This window comes from Passer domesticus, chromosome 1 (genome assembly GCF_036417665.1).
Source record: "Passer domesticus isolate bPasDom1 chromosome 1, bPasDom1.hap1, whole genome shotgun sequence".
Classification (NCBI taxonomy): domain Eukaryota; kingdom Metazoa; phylum Chordata; class Aves; order Passeriformes; family Passeridae; genus Passer; species Passer domesticus.
In genome coordinates, this window is record NC_087474.1 from 126,118,144 (window position 1) to 126,143,542 (window position 25,399).

General features: G+C 38.0%; 2 protein-coding genes across 3 annotated transcripts in view; one reads left to right on the top strand and one right to left on the bottom strand.

Moving 5' to 3' along the window:
• The window catches only part of LOC135279943 (uncharacterized), a 218,512-nt gene that overhangs the window by 110,903 nt on the left and 82,210 nt on the right, over positions 1 to 25,399 (top strand). The window lies entirely within an intron of this gene.
• Positions 1 to 25,399, bottom strand: part of LOC135279923 (cytochrome P450 7B1) — a 124,337-nt gene that overhangs the window by 19,390 nt on the left and 79,548 nt on the right. The window contains exon 2 of one of the 2 annotated variants that reach the window (XM_064387507.1): positions 2,542 to 2,693. In XM_064387507.1, coding sequence (XP_064243577.1) covers positions 2,542 to 2,693 — 152 coding nt within the window. The remainder of the gene's footprint in view (positions 1 to 2,541; positions 2,694 to 25,399) is intronic. The other variant, XM_064387513.1, reaches the window with a different exon arrangement.

The window sequence follows — 25,399 nt, forward strand, 5'->3', positions numbered from 1 at the left end:
AGTTAGTCTCAGAGAGAATGTTGCAGGGTTCATTATCACTCCTATCAACTTGAGAAAAAAAGGACACAAAGTGTAATCATGAGAAACAATGACAAAACTGTTTCAAGTTCTTTAAGTTCTTACCTAGCTGTCTGCCTATGCTGCTGACCCTTAACAAGCAGAGGCGCTTGAGAAGTATGATCGTCTCAATGCCACAGACTCTCTCTCTCTTTCCCCTCCTTGTTATTTTCTTTTCTGATCTTTTCTTTTTTTTTTTCCCCCAAGACTATCGCATTTACGTAATCATCCTCTTATTAGGGAGATTCTGCTGAACTGCTGACAATGATGTACAGTGGTGCTGCGCTGGCATGACGTTTGGGGAAAACGATTCTGCTGCACCACCACACAAAACCAATTAGAGAACTATTTTCTGCGACAGGTCAGGAATTTACATTGTTTCTCATAGAAAGATGTGCTTTTTAATTTCTTTATTAAGATGACATCCATGTCCCTTGCGACTTTTAGGGATGACAATCATTTGCTCATCACATGGGAAAGTACAATCAGCAAAATCGCATTACCAGTACGGGGCAACGCCAGAAACTCCAAGCATCGTTCTGCATTTTCCAAATGAACTAGTTTGAGAACCAATAATTATAAAAATATATATTGATAGAATTTTTTGACAGGACCTTTAGACATCCACCAGGGGAATAAAGTAATGATAGTCCACATACAGCTGGCTACGCTATGTTTGCCGAGCACAGAAACATCGTCTTTGTCAAATCAGTAAGACATACAGAAATCCTGTATGCCTTCGGATCAGGACACGATAGGAGACACTAACTAGCTTTGGTTTCCTCCCTGACTTGAGGATGACAAACTATTTCTCTTTAGTGAGGTCCTCATGGTCAGCACTTTTATACCGAAAAAGAGAACCTAAAGTGGTGTCTCTGTTATGATGAATTCACAAAATCAAACATTTCCCTGCACAAGACTGAGATGATATCCAGAACTAATTCCACTTACCTCAGTCTTTATCAAGGGAGGCTTGGCTCAAAACACTTGAACATAGGGGATTATCTGAGATGGAATTTGGTTTATCATGGAAATAGAAATTTCTGAAACTAAATTACACTCACAGATTGGTTAAACACAAACTTCTAAACATAGTCTTGCATAAAATAATAAAGAGGGAAAAGAAAGAAATATGTGATTAAACACTTTTAAGATTTTGAAGTATGATTTTGAAGTATCTGGTTTTATGAATGTACTAGTATCTGAATTATAGCTATTAATCAGTATTTGTAAGAAGCCAAAACTGTATTATTGTGTGAATTCAAATTAACAATAAAAGAGACTGTATTTCAACAAGAGTTGGTGTTGTACTGTGGCAAACTCACTTTCAAGTTGCAAAAGATCTGATTATACCAGTTTAAAAAAAAAAATCCTGAATGAAATTTTAAAAAATAACATATTTAATACAATAAAAATTCTCTTCCAAAGGGACAGAAGATGTTTTAAAAGGAGGAAACTTTTTATTAATTAAACACACACCTTGCAATTAAATTAACTGACTTTAAAAAAAAAAATCATTCCAAAATATTGCTTCTATAGAAATATAAAGCTAATGCTACTACCCTATTAAAAAAAGCAAACTTTTTATTTTACACTGAACATTTTTGTTTCAAACTCCCTAAAACTACAGGAATAACTAAATATTATATAGACTAAAATTGATCATTTGAACAGGCATATCAGCATGTAAAGGTGCAGAAGATGATTATAATCATCTATATTAATAAGAGCTTGCCTTTCTGAACAGAAGAAAATATTGGACTTTATATTCACTTTAGTAAAAAGTAGATCTCTATAGATAGATGTCAATTTATATATTTAACTTTCATTCAGGATTTTAGTTTTATTCTATGTTTTTCTTCCACAGCTAAGTGCCTATGTGAAATCACTCAAATGTTTGTATTCAATCTGGCTTAGTAATACAGTTACAAATACAGGAAAGAGCAAGGTTATATCATACTTTATTATATTGTTATTTTCAGCAAACATGATCAGAGTAAGAGGCTGGCAACGGGAAGTTTCTGTGTTCCAGTCCCGATTGTATCACTGAGTCAATGTGTCATTCATTCCCTTGTGTTCCTGTCAACCAGTTGTAAAATGTGTGAGAACAAATTCTGCACTTTTTTTCTTAAGTGTTTTCTAAATTTAATCTGATATTTTTCTGTGCAGTGTCAAGATGATGTTAGTTCTCCTTTCTTTAGGAAAAAAACCCACCAATACACAATTTAATGTGCTGGCAAAATCTATGTTCATACAGTACGTACCTACAAAATCTGTCAAAATACATATATACTTAGAGATGTAAATAAATCCACACACTGATAGTGATATTTTATAGATAACTATTATGCTTACAATATATGTAAATCTGAGGGATTTTTATGAGTCTATGCTAGAGAAAAACGTTTTGGGTTAAGGAAGATTCTAAACTAAACATTTGGATTAGTATTTAACTTCACTGATGGAAAAAATCAAGATACATACTAAAATATTTCTCACCAGCAATATGTACAGTGAAAATATCTCCAAATTTCTTTTGCTGATCCAGTAAGAATTTGTAAGCATCTTTTCTAAAAATCAGAGCTTTCCCAAGGTAAGGAATCCAGCCATTTATTAGTGGGGGCTCTCCAGTCTTTCTGTTAAAAGCAGAAAAAAAAATAAACAGGAGTTAACTTTGGCATGAGAGCAACTCATCTTTATATCTATTTATATATTACACTTAGACCCACCATTTACATCTATAATTCCTGCAATGTATAATATGTTGTACAGAAAGTTCTTCAGATATGATGGCAGGTTAAATCTAATCACACCTCTGAGCACTGAAGGCTCCATGTGGTGATTAGGAAAAATAAGTGAGAGAAATTGAGACGCATTTAACTACAGGTCGTCCAGTTATTACCATCAAGTTATGAACACAGAAAAATGACATTCAGTAGAAAAACTCCCAGCAAAGAGTCATCTCATTTTCAATATTTGGTGTGTCAGAGGAAGATGTATTGGAAGGCAATTATGACAGATTTAGGTAAATAGGACGCCGACACACCACACAAAACAAGTATCCTTACAGATAACATTTTAGTAATTTCAGCTTACCAGCGCAGAGAACAGCCATTTTAACTACATATCTCTAAAATACAGGATAATAATACAGGCTGAACATTAACTGTAATAAATCTTAGTCTCTTTATATTTATAGTCTAAGATAGAAATGTATCTGGACAGTTTAAGAAGAAAATCCAGGTACTGATGTTTGCATCCCAGTTTAAAAAAGCAGCCATGGTGTGTCAGTTATCTTTATGGAATAGTATAAAATATCTTTTAAGAATCTACTAAGTTACATTTTCCTTTAAAAGGAATAAAGGTCTGTCCTACTCCTGACTGCAAGTAAATATCTTTCCTTCATGCTGGTCTTTAGTTGCTTGAATCTGATTTACAACAAAGAAACATAAAGCATGCTTGTTCTGGAAGGGATTAAAACAAATATTCACAAACAACTCTGCTGCTACATCCCATCTGTGAAGGTGACTTATACTACATGCAGAACAACTCATTCTGATTAAACACAAGATATTTACTAGCTTGGATCTAATCAAAGATCAAGGGATCACAAGCTTTACTACTATCATACACAGCATGGATTTTTATGTAGCTGGATTAACCCTATCATAGTCACATTTCCCCTTGAACTGCCGTAACACAAATGAAAAAAAATTACAATAACCATGATATGCTGTATTTCCTTTTAATTTTACTTTCATAATTAAAACTTTTTGGGCAGGAAAATACAAGCCGAAGATTTGCTCCCTTACTTTAAAAAAGTTATTATAATTTACAGATAAACAGATGTGGCTAAACCAAGCTGCATATTTTGATCTCTTTCTGTTTAACTAACTTCAAATTTAAGTTTCCAAGAACATCCTTTTGTCCTCTGGAAAACCAGTACATCTTCTTGTCTGACAGTCTCACAGCCAACAGTTTGCTGTGCCTTTTTCATTTCCTTAAGTTTTGTGGCTTTGCCATTTTGTTTGGTTGTTTCATAGCATGTTTTTTATATTGAGGAGAAGGTGAAGCTCCTCTTTCTTCAATACCTCCCGGAAACCACTGCATTAATCATCCTCTTGCAGTCAAATAACAACATTATTTACTCAAATAAACTTTGTAATGTTTAATTTTGTATTAAGTGAATAAAAGCAAAGAACTAATCTGAGATTACGAGAGGGATCACTAGCCTGGGAAGCATAGCAGCCAACTTGATACCCTCAATTATCCCTTCCAAGCCTGTAAAGAATCTGGATGATTTACCCATTTTTTTTCCCCCCAGACTATTAAGTCCTGAGAGTGTCCGCCTTTCACTTCCCTGGCTGGATACTACGTCCTGTAAGTAGCATCCTGACAAATATTTAGATAGGCTTTTTGTCATTTTCTAATTGAATGCATCTAATTTCACCCTCCATGTTCTGTCATTCGGTCAGAAGCTGTATTCTTCACGAGCTCTCCGCCGGGTAAAAAGAAGGCAGCTCAGAAATCCAGGGGAAAATTAACTTAATGCTCCAAGTCTTCGGGATCACATCAGGGAGACATTTTGCTATTGCAAAGACGTGAGGGTCATCGTTCACTTCAGACATGTTTAGCTCAGCAGCAATAAGCTTAACACTGTTAAACACTGTGTCAAGGCTACGTGGCTTTCAGAGGAAAATATAACACCAGTTCAACTTACGACCCACAGCAGACTGATAACAGAAATGTGTCTTCATTTCTAGCTTTCTGTCTCTTTGGGAGATGGAGGTCATCTCCACGACTTATCAATGTCTGCTAACACACGGCACAGAAAAGAGCGGCCGCTCGTATTTCAGTGCCTCCCCAAATCCAGTGCCTTTCTGCACAAACTTTCAAGCAGAGCAGTGCAGCCAACCCCATTTCCTGAGGGACTCTAACCTGCATCCCGGGTATCTCCAGAAGTCTTCATCAACTTCGCATGCTAAACGAAACCATCAACAAAACCCACAGAAACTTTTACTGCTTAATTAATTTGCTCATGAACTTTAACTCTGGACTCACACTTCACAGAAGTTGTAAAATTTGATCATTAGGGAAAATATTACAAGCATTAGAGTTATATTTTACTCATGACAAATATTTTATTGTACCGAAAGGAAAATACAGCTAAATAATATAAAAGAGCACTATGAAGTGTTTTGATGGAAATTTAGGACTGCAACTTTTTAAATTTAAACATTCAGAATGTCTTACAGGTTACATTTTATTCAAGTCTGGTCTACCTGCTTAAATTCTAATGCATTTAACAAACCTCAAGATATTCCCAGGTCTTTTCACTCCACATATTGGGCTGGTTTTGCTTATATGGAGGAATATCTTTACTTGTCTGAGAAGCCTCTGTAAAGTCAGTAAGCCTTAACGAACAAATTTCTCACATATGTGAGTGAATTTTACAAATAAAGCATCAGCAACATGTCCAATGCAATCTATAAGTAGACGGATCAGTTACAAAGTGGAGGGAGATCAACACAGTTGTATCATCCATCATTGTTAAATGGATAATTTCAAATGGCATTATGCAAAAATCAGCTGGCTACAAATACAGCCCATAAATAGAACAAACAGATTTTGATAACTGTAATTTTTCGCTGCTTTCACAGAGAAAAGATACTTTCTTGTTAGCAAGTAATAGAGTTGCAACATCTACTACACCAAAAAAGCAAAGTTTTGGAGTTTGTTTACAGTTTCCTTAAGGGAATATTTCTCAGCTCACCTAAAACAGAAGGCAGTGACTCAGGTGTGATTATTTAGCTACTAAGGCAATACTAAAAAATGTGGATGCTGTATCTATGTCTCACTTATGCTAAGCAGCAGTGATGCAATAAAGCAGGAGAAAAATGAGCTTCAACATAAGTATTTTGGAAAATGTTCAATAAAAAAAATTAAATTCAATGTCTCTAAACTTTATGCTTTCATGTAGTGAAAGGGAATTATTTTGGAAACCCAGTAAGGTAATTTATAAAGGTCTCTGAATGCGACTTTTTTTTCTTCTTTTCTTTTTTTCTTTTTTTTTTTATGAAGAAAATACCCTAAAGATTCACAAGCAAACAGACTTTGCCAACACGATGTCATAGAAATATTATTGCTTTATAAAAGTACACACGACTATTCTTTTCTTGGTTACACCATTTCAACATCATTGCAGTGTGAGGCATTGAACCCGTGTAAATGAGAGGAGAATCTTTCTCATCTCACTGGTTATTTGTATTCCAAAGGAGCAGATGCCTTTCAAATTATGCAAAAACCCACAGCGCATCTTGTACTATAGCAGATGAACAGGTTAATTTTTCTTTTTGCACATAATAAATCATAAGTGCTTTAACACCCATAGTCGCATTTCATGAACATAAACCTTCTGTTTAATAATGTCTGTTTACAACTAGAATCAGACATACAGTAATCTTTTGCCTGGGATAAACATTAATCCAGATCTGTCTAGAAAAATTATACAATTCATTACCATAAGTAATCTCTATTGTGCCCCATGCTTAACCTTCATCTTTTTTTCCTGTCCTATAATCTTGCAAATCCACTGGTGGTGTATGATTGGCATCTGGTGTTAAGGCAGCCTTCACTGCACACAGCCCAGCTGAAGAAGCCCGACACGAACACGTCACTCTGCAGGGTAGTGCCGGTTCAGCTGACCGCTTTTCACAGCAACTTCCACCAGAGGCGGAAAAAAAACCCACGAGCCGAGGAGAAAAAAGGTCTAACAATATCTTTTGCCACAGAGGGGTCATTTTCACTTTCCACACCATCACTACCATTCACAAAAGCTGAAGTTAGTGCTCTGAATTTTCCATAGTATCTTTGGACAAACCATGATAATACCATCTCCAAGCTGGAACACACCATGTCAGGGGACTTTAAGGAATGGAAATGGATTGGTACAGAGTAGAACAAAAGCTATTATGAACATGTCAAAGCAGTTAGAGATTATTCACAGGCTCGATCACAATATTTAAGCAACAAGACATGACAGACAGTGTCTTTCCAGGGGCTTATGAACACTCTAACTGTGAGGAAAAGAATGAGGCCAAAGGCTTCAACCCCAAGAAAGGTAATCCCCAGAAATGTGGTGTCTGGAATGTCTCCTTGTATTATGAGAGAGAGAACACTTAGGACAGGAGGAAGGCAGTGCATCTTTCTATTTTTTTTTTTTTTTAATTTAGCAGTTACAGTTTTCCCCTAGACCTACTTATAGGTGTTCTACATCTGTGAGGACAGAAAATAAAATTTCCTTTCAAATATTTGGACACAATGCAATTTTTGACATTTATAAAATTATGCGGTATTAAATCCTCATCCAAATTATCTGACTCAGTGATCTCCTGGAACTCTAAATCTTCCAGGTTGAATACATGCAGTACAAAAAAGCATTCCCTGCAGAACAAGCCAGATGAGAGTTTTAGCAATCTTTTACCCTTGAATTCTCAGCTTACATACTTCCTGTGGAGGTAAAGGCATTGCTCCTATCTGGTCACTGCTTTCAGGTTTGTGGGGAGTAAATGGATGCATCATCTTGAGAGAGACATGGATTGACTCGATGAAGAAGTGCGAGTCCTGGACAGAAAAACCTCACACTGCTACTGCCTATACCATGCCTAGGTAAAGTGGTTTCATACTGCAGTACTGATCACCATCTCTTTTTCTTTAGGATAAAAATCACTCATAAAAGGACAAAGACTCAGAAAAAGGTACAAATACAATTTTGAGCACTCCAAGGAGAGAAGAGTTTATCTGCATTCCCAAAAAGAGCAGTACAGCAAAACAGACTCTAGTAGTAATGTCAGACAAACTGGGAAAAATGCTGACAGAAGCAAATCAGCCAACCAGTGAATTTTTTAGTGATTTTTTCCCCCCAGAAAAAATGTAATCCTTTTGTTGAAAATTTTTCATGTAAATAATTTCTGGGATTTTAATAAAAATACATTTTTTTCTCCTTTAAAATCATACAAGGTTTTATTGCTAAGATCTCCAACTGTAATCTGTTCAGCACAGGAGCATCTTCTTTTCTCTCTCTTCTAGCAATTTAATTTAGGTAATCCCCAGATACCAAAAAAACACCAAGACTCAATAACTCATTCAGTAACTCTGAAATATCACTCTCTAAGAAATCTTATTCCTTTGCAGTTTAGGCTAAATTATATCAGGAATTGTATGTTGACATTGTACATAGCAATTCTTCACACTGCACACTGTGTTGAAGGACACATCTATAAATTCTACCTCTATTTCTAGTTACCAGTTGGGACATTGCCTAAAAAGCCAAAAGGCAAGTAAATACCATTGTGGGAAAGTAATCCGAACAGTTTTAAAATGGAAACCCACGAAGAAAGAGCTTGTGGCTCAGGCTTTATCAGAGGATGAAAATTCTGAGAAATTTTACAATACCAAATGTAATGTAAAGTTTCATAACAGCCAGGATAAGAATCATGGTGAAGACAAGACATGGCCAATATGACAATAATTCTTCAGTATTAAAAATTAATATAAATTTAGTGCTCATAGCCTTCATTTTGCAATCCCACTTTGCTTCTGCTCTGGGTAAAGGCTGTGAGAGCAGCCACAACTACTCAACACTTGCCCTGACCAAGCCCAAGGTTATTCTATTACAATTTACATTTGAGGTTATTTGTCCAGTCCAGGACTTTTCCTTTCTTAATTCAGCTTTTATCTAAGGAAAATAGGCTAGGCAGAGATTATGAGAGATTACTGATTTCATACCTGGTACCCCAGGTAGGGTGCTGTGCATTGGTATCTTTATATTTTTCTATGCCCTTCTTGAAGACAGTAACAGAATCTTTTTCAGTCTCCCCAAGCAATCTGCTTCTCCTCACATCTAACCTTTATCTTCATGTACCTCAAGCCCACTACTTCTCACTCTGTCTGCAAAGGATAAGAGAATAAATTATTCCCTTTGCTTCTGCAAGAACACTTAATGTATTTAAAGGTACTTATTATGTTCTCATTTAGTCTTCTTTAGGTTAAACAACCTCAATTTCTCCCATTATTTCCTCATAACTATTTTCTAGACCTCTACATACTGGTATCACTTCTTTCTTGATTTTCACACCTTTCTCTATGGCAGCATCCTGCACTGAGCACAGCAGTGCAATTACCTATTCCATCTCAAGGGTGACACCCTTTTCTTCCCAGCAAAACCTCAGCTTTCTGAGGTTTCAAAAATCACCACCGTGTTGATAAAAATCACCACCGTGTTGATAAAAATCCAACTTGGGAACCATTACAGCCCTCAGCCTTTTCCCAGAGAAAAGACTGTGCTCCCATCCAGATGCTGCTGATTAGTCCTCTGTGTTTTCCAGTTCACCATTTGGAATGCTAATCCCTCCTTTGCAGGCTCGCAGACACTCCTCTTTATGTATTATCCACAAACACAAACACTTTCCCCCCTCATATTCATGTGAGAAGGATGGAATCAGAAGATTCACCTGTATGTCCTTTTACTCCTATTAGGAGTATATTTATGCTGCACATTAACTGACTTTACCAAAGAGAACCCAATGACTTTTGTGTGACATCCCTCTCTTTCTTAATTCATTTCTGCACTTCAGTATACTGCTTTGCTGCAACACATGTTAAAACTGTATGCAGTAAGTAGCTCATAGTAGGAAATCATATTAACCGTCTGGCCTGGAAGTGACAAGTGAAGTGTGGATAAGAATGTCAGCACTCCCCACAGAAATATATTCAAACAGGCAGAAATCATTCCTTACGTAATAAAGAGCAAACAAATAAATTCAGGAAATCTCAGAAACAGTGGTGGGACATTATCACATTTTAAAAACCCTGGTAACAAGGAAAGAGAGGAGAATGCTAGATGGAAAAATATTGCTGCTTCTGTATGCAGCAACAGTGTTTGAGAATGTAGTATATAATTTCAGAACTAAAAAAGTAATTACTGCAAAAATCAAGTATTGTTTTCTATAAAACTGCATACTAAATAATGCAGGATGATCATTAGGACAAAAAGGGTGATGAAAATAGACCCTTCATTTAATGTAACTGAGCCATCCAGAAGTTTGGAATCTTGGTTAACCAGACATCTCTATAATCACCAGAGAGCAAAGGAGCTTTTTGGAAGTATTGGTCTTTATTAATGATACATTATTAAGGTCATCAAGGTAGCTCTGTTAGATTTCTTCTAATTCTGTCTGTCTTTTCTCATATTTGTTTTTTGATGTCACTTTTCCTGACCCACTCATATGAAAATACTTATCTCCTGCTTCTGATTCCTCTGCATACATCCACCCTCTTAGGATGGCTCCAAGGACCTGCCATGACCATTCAGCCCCTTTCCCACCCACTCTTAACTTTCTTCTCAAACCAAGCTCCTGTTCAGATCTGGGGAGCCTTTGCTCTCATCTCTGGCAATGTGTTCTTACTCCAGGTATTGTCCACCTTCTTTCACTTCCAGGTCACCCTCAGCCAAACCCCTTCTTGAATCCTGACCACCACTGTCACCAGTGCAGTGGCACAGAGAAGAAGCAAGGCTGTTGGTGAGTCTTGTCCAGTTTCCCCACTGTGCTCTCCTGTCTTCCCACACCCATCTGCTGTCTCCTGTCTTAGGCAGAGACAGGAACAGCCTTTCTACAGTGCATGTCTACATTGTTCACTGCAAAACTGATCCTCAGTTCTGAGATCAACCAGTACCAATAAAATCACTCTCTCTCTCTATCTCTCCTTTCAGGGAGTATTAGCCATTTTCAAGAAGCAAATACAATTCATTCAGGATGCACGTGTGCGTGTACACATGTATTTATCAATTATGTGTATATATCAATCAGATGATGCATATCAATACAGATGATGTGTATATAAGCATACTTCTATATCCACACACATAAACATTTATGCAAACAAAGATCACATCATAGGAAAAATTGAGTGGTGCCATAATTTCTTTTTTTTTTTTTTTGTAGCAGTAACACAAACACTTTCCATGTTCTACCACAAACAGTTTTATTGTAATATTTTGGGGTTTAGCAGTAAGCTTCTGATGTTATAGCCATGGCAGCATTGTTGAGTATCAGTACCACCCTTGTGACCTGAGTACATTATATACCATTACTGACCAGCAACAGACCACTGCAGAAAACTGCTCTGTTCCTCACTCTGTCTACCATGCACAGAATTTTTAAATACCAGCAACCCACTCCTGATTTATTGAGGTAATTAAGTAGAAAACGGGGCCACTTAGTCCGTCTAAAAATCTCCATGTGCATAGCTTTAGAAGAAGAAAAGGTTTTGCATTTTATCTTTTTAAAAGAAGATGAAATACAGCTAAGAAGATTTTTAATTAACAATTTCATGACTCCCACAGTTATGGCCATGCATTCCCCAAGTGGAAGCACAGAAGCACATGGCGATCTGCAAGCAATTTCCCTCCTCTCCCCCATGAGCTTCAGATGTCAGACATTTCACAAACTGTATTACAGAATTAACAGTCAGGACATATTTTGCTCAAAAATGTATTGAAAAATTCCAAAGTATAGTCTCAACAGTTGGATAAACACAAAAATACCCCAGGTACCTTATTTAGCTCACTTATTTGCAAATAAACTCGAAGTTGATATAATGAGAGTAGGTAACTAATCCTGTCAGCAAGGCATGTATCACTGGAAAACAGCATTTGAATACTGTACTTAGATGAACGTTTCAAAAGCTTTGAAGTCTGTAAGATGAGCACAGTATTAGTAGGTCTTCTCTTTGAAAGATTATTCAATTATTCATATTTTCTTTCCAGATACTTCTTTTCCCTCTTTTCCTTCCAGTGCTACAAGTCTATTGCACATAGACTTGTATGTTAAGAGTCTTGTAGCAGGATTCCCCACAAACATTAATTCTCTCCTGCTTCATCTCCTTCTGCCACCAGCCTAGATTAACATCTCAGTTTCTCCTTCTGAACTGATATTACTTCTCTCAGCAGAAATTGCAGGTGATCTATTTCAGCAGAACATGCAGCAATCTGCACTCTTTCTCTTTGGCTTTTCACTAGCTGCAACAAGTCTCTCCTCTTTTTCCCCTTCCTAGATGTGCTTCTGCATTCTTTACTCTTCTTCCAAAACTTCTTTTTCACTTTGCTTGTACCTTTCCCTCCTTCTCTCACCCTGAGTTCTGCTCCAGCTCTGCTCCAGCATACAAGAGCATATGGGTTTTTTTCAAATCAGACTTTCTCATAGTTCACATTGGATAAGTCCTATCCCTACCTTAACAAGCTGCCACAATTAGGAAGACACAAATCCAATTACTTGCAAATGTATTTTCCTAGGTCTGAGTAGTGACACTTTTCACATAAATGTACATCTGAGCAGCACCTTTTTATAATTCATACTTTGCACTATGAAACAGCAATCTGATGGACTCTTGGGTCTGAAGTGAGTGGATATGAAAAGTACAGTCTTTAACTGAGCAATTTTGGGTAAGACTAGATCTCTCATTATGAGGGGAATTCTAAAGTATCTTAAAACATTTTTATTTTTAAATTTAAAAAATAGCCCTTAAATATATTTCCCACAAAACAGCTGCTCCTCAATTTTATTTAGCAAATATCAGAATGAAGCCAGTCACAGCCTTCTCAGCTTGCCCACAGCTTTTCCTAGGATGCTGAAAGGACTGAACAACAGGGATGGTGGTGCCCTGTCCTCCTCGAGCGGATTTGCAGAGCAGCTTGCAGCCACCCTCAGCCACACAGACTCTGAGAGCGTGGGTCGTGTGTCTCACAGGCAATGTCTGCCCGACCTCCCCCTGGGTGCTCTCATCTGCTTTTCCCTCTCCTGAGCCTAAAACTCTGCTAAGCCCATAACAGATTTAATATGTATTAATTTAGGAGCATCAGTGCATTGCCTGAAAACAATGGTTTGATGCTTGGAAAATATATTCCTTTAATTGGTCTGTGGCTGCCCTTCTTAAATATTTATGTAAACTGTATTGTGTTCAAGGGCATAAGGGTTAAACCTAAATGAAGCCTTGTATTTGTGTGAGTTCTCTCAAATGTAATCTCTGTCAGTTTTAGGCAAACTAACTAATTCCAGTTTTAGGTAAATCAAGAATATATTTTCATTCTGCAGTCACAGAAAGTAAGATATTACTTACTGAAGATTGTAAGACAGAACAGTGACTGGGACATTGTAGGTCTGAACATGTTTTAAATTCCTCTGCTATGAAAAAGGAGTAGAAAACATAAATAAAATTCTCAATTTTTTCAAGGAAAATGAGGAAATGTCAACTTGGGGACTGGAATCAGAGAAATTAGAATTTCAAATGAGTATTTGTTTCATTTTTTTCTGCATTTGATTCCTGTACAAAATAATATTAAGGTTATAAAGGATCATCTTTCTGAAAAATCCAAGATGGCTATATATGAAAATGTATATACTTTTATTTTATTTTTTCAAAACCAGGTACCCTCCTACTGAGTAATTTTATAGAATAATGGAGTAATTTAGGTTGGAAAAGACCTTTAAGATCATCACACCCAACCACTGCTCTAGCACTGACAAGTCCACCACTAAACCATGTCCCCAGAATGTTACTTCCACACAAGTATTTCCAGGGACTGGGACTCAACCACTTTCCTGGGCAGCCTGTTCCAATGCTTGACCACCCTTTTGATGAAGAAATTTTCCTGACATTCAACCTATACCTCCCTGTGTGCAACTGGAAGCCATTTCCTTTTGTCCTACCTATTGGTACTCAGGAGAATAGACCAACCCAGTTTCAAGGAGTTCTAGAGTGATTAGGTCACTCCTGAGCCTCCTTTCTCCACCTCAGCTCCTTCAGCCACTCCTCATAGGACTTGTGCTCCAGAACCTTCACCTTCTTCCTTCCCCTTCTCTGGGCATGCTCCAGTGCCTCCCTGTCTTTCCTGTAAACTCAATACCAGAGCACAAAATTCAGCCAACCCATGATGAAAAAAATGTGAACACCAAGGTTGGAACCAGGTATTGATCTACTGGCTCTTCCTATTTTCCCCCATCATTCCCTGCAAATAGTACAGTTGCACAAGTACACTACTTGTGCAACTGATCTTTTAGCCAGCTGTCCTAAGCCCTGAGGTCTCTCCTGACTGCCCTCAGACTTCTTGTTGGGACTTTCAGACTGTCACCTGAAAAATCAATAATGGATGCTATTTTGAAAGTCATAACAGGGTGAGGAGGTTTCTCTTCACATCTTTAAGCTGGACCCAGGAGGCAGCAGAGCTCTCAAATAGGTATGACCAGTCTGCATGTTTGGCCTTCTGTTCCCATCAGAAGAGAGTTTCCTATGACAGTTTCCTATGTCTTCTTGCTTTCAGGAAGTGGCTTTGACAGAGGGTGTGGTCTGACTTGACCCTGGTGACACCTCCATCAGGGCTAGAGGAGCCCTTGCCCTCACCATTGTCCAGCTACACTCACAGAGCCTCACCCGTGTTACACCAGGCACCTGGGGAGGTGGGGCAGTCACACAGGTGATGCTCCTGCTGCACTGGGCAGGAGTTTATCCCCATTGCTCCCTATCCTGCAAGTCACCTGAACTGGCAGGAGTTTATCCCCCTGCTCCCTATCCTGCAAGTGTTCAGAGAGAAGAGGGAATCCTCCATATATCATGGGCTGCTGTCTGTTGGGCCCGTCTCAGGGAAGACAGGATGAGATTCCAGTAGCCTGTCTGTCTATCATACTCGCTGATGCTCCTCAACCTGCTCATCCTCATCTCATTCAAATTTGAAATTTTATTAATAAAGTGTTCAATATTTTTCAACCAGCTACTTCAACTGGGTACCATTGCAATTGCTTTGGAGCCCCACATAATTAAATGCTGATTCCCAAAGAGCAGATGAGGCAGCTGTCTATACACGGGACACAAAATTCACAGAAGTGTCAAACTTCATGAAATCTTAAAAGTTTAAAACATTTATGTTGAAGAGATAATGAGCTTTACAGGTTCTAACAAAAATGTGGATACAGACAAGAAGACTGAGATTTAGAATATCTCATCCATGTTAATCCAGGGATGCAAGCTCAGGACTACAGGCTGGTGACTCACCCAATCATCACTCCCTTTGCTTAGAAGATTTCAAGACTGGCTGCACAGCACTCATCTAGCACAGAAGTCTGTAGGTGTGGGTGTTTTGAGTACACTCAAGGATGGACTCTCATGTGTCTTGCTATGTGACCTAGGAGCCAGACCATTAGCACCCCAAACTGTGTCATATGACCAGTGCAGAACACAAAAAACAACACGGATTTCTTCCTAGAAAGGACCTCAATAGTGCTTGCCAGAAGACAGTTGGATCTGTAAGAAATGGGAAAATCCTCCAGCTCAGGTTGTCAGTAAAGCTGATATGAGATGCTGGGTCTTGTGGATGCCCAATCCCCGGCATCAATCCCTGCTGGGATGAGCAACCTCTGACTGCCACATCATAGATGCAGCATGCAATCTTATTTCCATCTGTATGCCTGAATCCCAAAACATGCATTCCATTGTCCCAGTGTTTAAATATTTGCAATTTTGTCAGATTCTGAAATTCTTGTTTGTTCTGACTGAAAGAACAATTGTGTGTTAAAAGTACAATGTAAAAACTTCCTTTATTCCAAAGGATAAGTGGTTATCAATAGCATCATAAACAGCTGGAGAAATATGGACTCACTGAAGTCAATACTAAACTGAATATTCTGACTGATTGTGGAAAGATTTCATAGCCTGTGCTGCACCAAGAAGTCAGGCATAGGGTAAGTCCTGCATTTCATAATCTACATGCTATCCCACTGCTCATAAACAACTGGTGACATCATAGGGGTGATAAGGAGTGCATCAAAGGCATGGCCAAAGGGTGCACTGAATTTTGTATTGAGGGTAGGCATAAATCCTGTTTTCCCAGCTATAGCTCTACTCTGGTTATAAACTTGAGTTCTCTACCACCAATAACTGCTCCATATATGAGCTGTATTATGTACCTTTGCTATTTTTCAATTATGAAAAAATTACAAGAAAATGAAAATTAGAAAGAAAAGGTTACCAGTAAAATTTTTTAGCATTTCGATTCCAAAGATTTGCACCATTCTGATACAATGTAGCCTTCTGTTAATGATGCATCTGTCATTTTATTGACACCCCTAAACAGCTTTATTCTCTTTTCTAATTAAGAGACAAAGATGATTATGTCAATCTATGAACTGGCATCTGAGTGCTTTTGTTAAAATGTAAGAAGCAATGAATATGATGAATATGACTATTGTTATGCTAAAACAAAAAACTTGGGGATTTTTACTGGAAAACCCAAGATAGCATAATATATAATGGCTAAATTAGAACAGATTCTTCATATTCATGCAGATGCACATGTGATTGTATTATATAATTAAATGAAGATACTGTGTGAAAAATTAATTCCCAGTAATAGAAAACATAAAGCAACAGTGATACATAATATGCCTGACTAAAATATGTGAGGAGAAATCATCAGATCATAAAATATCAAACAAATAAATGACAGACTAAGCTATCAATCTTCAAGGAAAAATTAAGTTATTAAATAATCCAAAATGCTTGCATGCCAGGACATGATTTCTGCTCCATTCTGCTGCTAAATCAGAGATACCTACTCAGCAGGCTCTTTTAATACAATACTGTGGATGGGATGAAAAGCTTACCATTGTAGGTAGGTCTTTGTGTTTGGATTGTCACAGGTAAGACTGGAACAATCTCCCACACACCAGCATGAATTGCTGCAATCTGTCCTAACCTAAAAAGGCCAGGGAGAAGACAGCAACAGGGAAATCCCACAGAGTCAGATGATCTTCAGTATTTTGGGAGTTAGCAGTTTTCAGACTCAAAGATAACACAAAACAGTTTTCCCCCTCAGTTTTGATTAAAGGCAGCAGACAGAGGTTATGTGTCTCTTCTGGCAGCACTAGATCTTCAAGACCACTACTGGTGCTGAGCTCCTGGCAGGAAAGCACTGAATCCTTTCCAAGGAACTCAACCGATTCCATGTTTGCAGTTCCTGCTGATGGTACTGGGTGTCCTCAGGACAGAGCTTAAAAGTACTGCAGTCTGACACAGCTCTCCTGGCATCAACTGAGCTAAAAGAATTTACACCCTGAAAATTTAGTCTTCAGCTGCTGACTGTGTCAACCAGTGTTGACATACATCCAATGAACACACACATCTTCTCTCTTTTTCTTTAAAAATTTCTGTTCTAAATTATCAGAAAAAGCCAAGACATTACAAGCTATCGTATGAACAGCATTAAATTTGGTAATGGCTTCTGTGCTCCCTCACATGCACACCACACCTGAGGTTGCAAAATACCATCTTCTACCATTTCTCATCAAAGGATCACAGACTTTGTCTCAGATAAACTACAGGCAGCAAATGGAATGTCCATGACCTTCTACTTTGACTTTCATGGAGGTTTAGTCCACGGGGAAAGGAAGCTCCTCACACTTTTGCTAAAAAAAAAAAAAATAGATCTGCAAGTATAAACTATAGCCTTTGCACTGTGTATGTGCAGGTTAAGAATATGCCTCTGGATAACTTATGGAGATGTCCATTACTTATAAGACCAGTGGTCTTGCTCAGTACTTCAAAACATCACTCTACTTCTGTTGCACATCATGAAATACCCAACTGACTGAAAACAAAATTTTGGGAATTGTTTTAAGGAATTATTAAAAGAGGTAATAATTTTTCCTCTGCTGCAGGATCTCTTCTAACAGTCCACTCAATAACCTGCTGCGAGTTTGGTAAATTTCCATTTTGACTACCCACTAGTAAGGCTGGGCTGTTCACTGTTTAGTGAGAGAAAGGGAAGGTTTCAGCCCTTTGGCTTGAAAAGGGTCTTTTAAGAACATTATAGTCTTTTAAGCCACAAACACTTTGCTCACACTTAAGTAGCAAGACTGAGATATTAATATCAATATTCTATATAATTATAATTCTCTTCTAATATAATATTCTTAATATTATTTAGAATTTTTATCTTAAAATAACAAAAAAGGAAGTAAGCAAATTGAATCACAGCCTCATGTTTTTCTTACAAATTGAGGGATGTTTATAATTTATAAGAGCAGGTAAATAAAAACCAAATTAAAATCAGTGATATAAATCCACATAGCAGTATTAACTTAAATACTGCTGTTGCTAAGCCAGATAGTACTTGGTAGAGATAATATCTCATTAACAGTGGTAACTAACAAAAATGACAATGGTGGTCACAGAATATGAACACCTGCACATGTAGGACTTACAAACCAGTCATTAACAGACAAGATTCCCAGGGAAAGGGGGCTCTATATAATCTGAAGAGCTCTCAAAAAATGCCTTTGAAAATCAGATTAATAAAATCAAACCCTACCACTGCACCTGTCCACGGCCCAGCCACAGAATTCTTCTTGCCTGTGCTGGGATCAGTTCTGACCACAGCCAGCCACTGGACCTCTGCCAGGCACAGCAGAAGCCTGGGTCTTCCAGCAGAACAGGCATCACAGCCACTTCCAGGCTTTTCCCTTTCTTGTCCCCTGACTCCCCCTCACCCCCCTCCCAACAGCTCCTCTGGATGGGCCAGAGGACATGGCCAAAGGAAAGGAAGTGCAGCCAAGACTTTGCAATGCCCCAGCAGCCCCTCTCTGCTGTTGCAGGGTCACTGGCAGCCAGAATGATTTAGAGCAGCCTTCAGGCTATTCTAACTTACAGTGAGGGACTTGACTGACTCATTGCTGCTCCAGGACTGTGGGAACATAAAGCTACCTTAAAGCCATTTCAGTCATCCCTGCTTCGGAGCTGTGCTATTTTATCCTTGCCTGTGACTGAAAAAAAAAGGAGAGTGAGGGTTGTTGACACATCTTGCAGCTGCAGCAAGTGGTGCTTTCCTTTGCCTTTCTTCTGCCTTTATTTGTTGGGGGGTTTTTTGTGTCTGTTTTGGCTTTACAGACGGCTCTGGTAGTGTTCATAGCCCTGCACTCCATCTGAGACTGTGATTTATGGCAGTCTCGCCTCTATTGATTGGTCTTCCAAAGCTGAGGCTCCCGTCAGCTGGAAGGCTGTGGGAAGGCATGCTGTGCTGGAGTTTGATGTCTGCAACCAGGACAAGCAACATTCTTGAGGTTCCCATGCATGCCATGCCCATCAAGAATAATTTTGTACTTTAGCATCTTAATTTTTACAGAATCAAATGCTAGAGACAAGCTCAGCTGAAGAGAGATCAACTGTTTCATTTCATTGCTTATCAGCTTTGCTTACATTTTAAGTCTGATGGTACTTTGGATTAAATTTCTGCATCAATAATCTGTTTTGTTAGGCAGAGAAAATATCAAACTACATTTATTCTACTAATTCCTGTAGCACTCATGCACTTATAGATATATACCTTTAATATTCTCTTTCTTTTTATATTTGCCATTTTAATTTAACGCTCTTCATTGCAAATATTTCACACTTACCCTCTTTGTCCTTTTCTTCTATACCACCTTTATTAAATTAAATCTTTTTTTAAAAAAAGTACTTCCATTTTTTAATATTATTGCTTCTTCTCTATCACTATCTAGATTTAACATTTCATTGAGCAGACAGTTTTAATTTTCCATTTCTCCAACTGTTCTTTCATTAGACTATTTCTTAAGTCTTTCATTTTATTTTTCTCTTCTGTAATTTGCTTTTAACCTGCCTAATGGACTTGTCTCTTTTGTAATTTGCTTTTATTCCCTGTTACTCTCCTTGTGACTTCTCTTTGTTGCTCAGTGCTGACAAGTGTTCTTCCCCATCCCCTGTGAGTGACAGTGACAGCATTTGAGTGGTAGCTGGCAGATTTAGGAACAGTAAGTATCTGTCTGAAAAGATTTTATTTGGTTTTATTTTTATTTTGACTGTAAAATCAGACCTCTCGAATCCTAGAGCACCAGGGGGCATTGTTTCATTTAGAAAATAAAAATTGTCGTGATAGCTATTAACTTCCCAACAAGTCCACTGCAATACCAAACAGAGCCAAAGGGGAAAAAAAAATGGAGCTATTAAGGCAAATGCAGCGACCAAGGAGGGTTACAGGTCAAATGTTTTAGTGCTTAAAACCGGGTATTATTCTGGAAAGCTGCTCTACAGTGAATCAGAAGTGTTGTACCCCTGACCTCCACGCCTCTATGCCTCAATGTTCAACTACAGCATTGAGAAGGAAATAAGGAATTGGGAGTTACACTGACAGCTCCTGAGCAGAAACATGAATTTAACCAACAGTGGAAAATATTGACTGAAGTATCTAGAAGGAGCAGGCAGTGACAGCCAAGGGAAATTACATATAAACGTAAAGAAACTGCCTGAACTGCCATTAAAATGAATGGAAAAGTAAAGCAGCAGGAGAAAGTGGAATGTCCCACAGGTCCAGCAGCTATATTTTAGTGAAATAATTAATAGGCTGCATTTCATAATGAATTGCAGGGTAATAACAAACAGAAGTGCAGCTTCACAGCCGACTAAACTCACAATAGCAACAGGCAACCCTATTAACCACTACTGAAACAATCCTGTTTGCCAAAGAAAAAGAGAAAAACAAGGCAGCAAAACTCTCTATAATTATGAGGGAAATCATCTATGTAACAACTTAACTAATGCCCAGAAGCTGAATGACTCACAGCATTAAGAAAATTAGAAAGGGTGCTCAGTAGTGTTATATAATTCAGGACACGTACATTAGAATACCATGGTCTTACCATGCCAGCAACAAATTTAAGCACTATGCAGTACAGGGCTCCAAACCCTGCAGATCACAAGCAAATGCTTAATTCAAGCCACAGAGCAGAATTAAGTGGGTCTACATGTCCAAAGATGGATTTTTGTTATTTGGATGAGAGGCATTGTTTGTTTGTTTGTGCGGCTTTGTTTTGTTTAGGGGGGGAGTTGTTGTTCTATTTTCATGAGATTTGATGCTTGTGTAGCTTCAAGTGCTCCTGCTCTAAATGTGTTTATAAGGAAAATTACATTAAATGTAGCCCCCCCTGAATTGCCAGCTGCAGGTGAGGACCACCTGATGGAACTGATGGACAGCACTGTCTGAAACATAAACTCTGCTCACACTGCCCAGTCTTGTGACAGCTCTCTTAGCTCAAGTCATCTTGACTCAAGCCCAGGGCCAGGTCACATAGACCAGAAACACAAACTAAGAATAATTAGATGTCATTTTCCTAACCCACTAATTTCTAAATAAGTAAATTTGGGTAAAAAGTGACCCCCTTTTTAGTCTGGGCCCCATTTATACAGGAAGAATCACAGGTGCCCTTGAGCAATACCTGCTGAAAACCAAAGAAGCTCCTGCAAGTTCATATTTCTCCTAGGCAGAGGCAGAACCCAGGAGATACTGTGCATGCCCCAAGGTGAAGTCAGCTGGAAGGCAGAAGAAATCAGATATCAAGTTCAAATTTGTATAGCAAAGTTTTTGCAGAGCAACTATTTCATAAATCTCGACTCCTTTATGTTGACTTCAGCTTCTGAGCCCCTGCTGCTCTGCATCCCAACAACAGGGTACCACCTGGCACATTGTGCTGCTTCTCTGAACAACATATTGATTCTCCATAAAAATGAGAATCACACGTCAGGACTTCATGGTTTGCTGTAACGACTTCTAAAGATTAGAGAAATATATGTCTATGTTTATATAAATACAAATAAAACAACAGCCAATGCATCAAACACAAAAAACTTCCTTTTATCCCTCTATATGTCACTATTTTCAGGTTTTTTCCACTATTTGCAGCAGATACGTGGTTTTTTACTAATAAAGATCATGTTGACCCCTCTCCTGTACAATGAATAAACAACAAAGCATACATTCATATTACAAATAACACATTATTACACACACCTATACTGAGCTAATTAAATTCCTGTAATTTCCTTACTATCAGTGCTGTATTTTACCTACTTGTACATTATCATTTTACTGTGGCAACTCATATGACTCTAAATGCTCATTTTCTTGTTACATTATAAGCAACCTGTTGGTGTCTAATTGAATACCAGATAAGTAATTTAATCTTGAGCTTCTACTGCCATCTGTAATATTAGGAGAATATTGTATGTAAATCATCATCATATACCCAATTGGTTAAGAGTTTACAGTCCTTCAAGAAAACACTCAGCAGAACAGCTTGCAGTAACTCTGTATTATTTTCCATATATACTATCAACAATATATTTTATTTATTTTCTCGTACATTAGCATTTTAAAAATAAATGTTTATGTTTATTGTTTTCTTCATTAAGGTTTGTTTTGGAAATAATATGGCTAAGTTTGAAATACAACATTTATAATTAACAAAACTCCATGTTCAGAGAATGCTTAGCTGTGGAGCTGATGTTCTCAAAACACAGGTTAAAGCTTAAAAGCAGGTGGACACAGCATAATTAACCCATCATCTAGATACAAATCCACCTGTGAAATTAGGAAGCCTTTGGAAGCATTTTATATGCAAACCCTTTGAATACATTTAGGGTAAGTCTTGACATTTCTATCTGAAACATCTTTTAGAATATTTAGAGAAAGATCTTCTGTGAACAGATCTGCATTTTCAAGAACTGCTCTGAAATTTCAACCTAGGCAACTCTCAAGGGCTGCAGTTATGTTACATCTGCTGTGTGCTAGACTGCAATGACAAAGAGGATGTTACTGTTCATTTCAATTTAATGTGTGGATAATACTGTCCCTAGGCACCAAATTTCTACCAAGGAGGTTAGATTATTATGTAATATCCACATAATTAATTGCATTATCAATTTTCTTACTTTTTAAACATTTGCTTTTGGTTAGAAAAGATTATTGTACTGCTTCTAAAAATGTCTTTACAATTAATTATCTTTCATTGCAGCAAGCAACAAGGAAACGGATATTAATCATATAAGACTTTCTCAAATTGCTGGGATTATCTCATTTTTAATTACAGGTGGCATAAACAGTTTGTGCAAGAAATGTGGCAAAACACCTATAGCTTCTGTAATATGCTTTTTTTGCACCAAAATCAGTCGTCTTTCTTATTTACATAAAATATTCCAGTCTGCCTTGGAAAGGCTCTTCAGCCTTCAATACTGTCTGTGGGAAGTTTCACCACAGAAAACAAACATCAGCCATCAGTTCAAATCTGCCTTGCAGCCAGTGAGTCAGGGATGTCCTCCTAGGGGCTTTAAACCAGTTGTGCTCCCAGACACCACAGAACAATGCCAGCATCTCATTTTCAAGATGTAACTGACACATTAATGGCCCATGATCCTTAATTAGAAGCACTTATTGACTCAAAAATGAAGTCTATAATCCCACTAAAATGCCTGTTTTCTAAGCACCAGAACATCTTGGGTCCACCAGAGATGTGCTTGCACTGGCTCTCTCCACAGCATGCCTGCAACACCCTGTGCTCAGCTCGTGGCTCCCATCTCCTCTGAGGGAGAGCACAGCAGACATTCCCAGCCAGCCAACTGGGCTCAGCTGCCTGAGCTAAGTTCCTGGAGAGGGAAGAAGGTAAAAGGAGAGGGAGAAGGGACAACAGGATCAAGAACAAAACAAAGAGGAACATCGAGCTGAAAAAGATAGGAATAGATTTAGGAGTCACCCAAAGATCTTGGAAGACAGAAAACAAGAGTAGGAAAATGCTGAACTCCAGTGAACAAGGCAGCAGTATCTTAACCAAGTTGGTCCTGACCACGTAGATTTTAAAGAGCTGGCCTTTAACTACAGCCATGGCAGGATGCCCATGGAAACTAATATAGAAATTAAGTTTGAAGTGTTAACCATGCAGCAAAATCCATCAATGGAAAGTTTAAAATTATAAAAATACTGCTCAAAGGCCAGAAAACCTGAGTCTCTGATTCTCAGAAAGTGCAAGACACAAAAGGCTGTGCATAATTCTCCTGCCATGCACTCCCTGGCCCACACCTGCTGCTGGCCATAGAGCCAACAGGAAATCCAGCTCTGGGAGCTCTTAGTCTCACCTTGACTATTCTTTTCTTTAAACATAAAATGACAAACACAAAATATTAATAAAACACATTTCTGATTTGGGGAGTGGAGGAAGGAAGCTAGAAGTAGACACAAGAGAATACAGTCTTCATTCATATGTACTCCCAGACCAAAAGATTGTTCATTCTGTATTAATAATTATTTAAAATCCACTTGTGAAAGAAAAACAGTAGATAAGAAAACACAAGCTAATATAAGCTTTTTTGCAACTAGTGAAGTAGAGGTCTGATCTTGCAGCCGTGGTGCTGAAATGATACTGCTTTCATGTGTGTGTTTACTGCATTGCTCACAACATGATTATTTCCATAAACTCATTTTTATCTAGCCTCTTACTTCATCAGTTCATGTTTTGACTGAAGTTTTAACCCTATTTGAGCCTTACACAAGGAACTGAATTTACCCGATTCTTCTCTTTCTTTCAGGTTTTTGTATTCCTGGACAGCTTCTGTGCAATTACTTACTTGTTAATCTTAAACCTAAGTAATTGTGGGTTGTAGAAAGACTCTTCCACCTATTACCATCTTTTTATTCAATTAGCACTAACATGTAGCCTTCCCACTGCTCAAACCTGCACCACCTGAAAGAACAACTCTCCACAACTCACCTCAGAAGGTACAGCAAGGTTTCTCTTGTGCAAACCTGCATTATTTTTCTCAGAAAATGCCTATGTCTCTCTCAGCACCTTCTGATTCTTGCAGGTGACACCATCTGCAGCTGTTCTAAAATAGTTTATGAGGCAGGATTCCCACTGAACAGCCTTTGCTCTCTTATGTCATCTCCTTCAGCTATTTCCTGAGTCAACTCTGCTGTAGGTAAGGCTTGTTTTCACTAATTCAGATCTTCACCAATGAGCTTTTCTTCAAACACACAAAGAATAGATAAAATATTGCTACAAAGGAAAGGAGAGCTATAGGAGGAAGGATGATGGGGATTGAGCAGTTAAAAGCAGAAAGGCACATGAAAAGGAGTATGGCTCATACTTTCAAATGAACTTGAAAGATTACACAAAAAGCAAGATTGGAAAGAAAGCATCTTGACATGAAGTACAAGATAGGTGAACTGTAGGATTGTGCAATGGATCCATTCCACAAGGCTGCTTTAACAAACAGCAAGATCCTGGTCAGAATTACTCTGAAGTATGTATCCAAAACAGTTTGTACACTATTAAATGTGCTAGCTGGAATTTAAATGCAAAGCCTACATCTCTTTCACAGTTACTATGGAAGCGCCTACCCTCTGTATATTTCAGATCTACAGTCTTAGACTTGGCCTTTTTTGCATATTAGA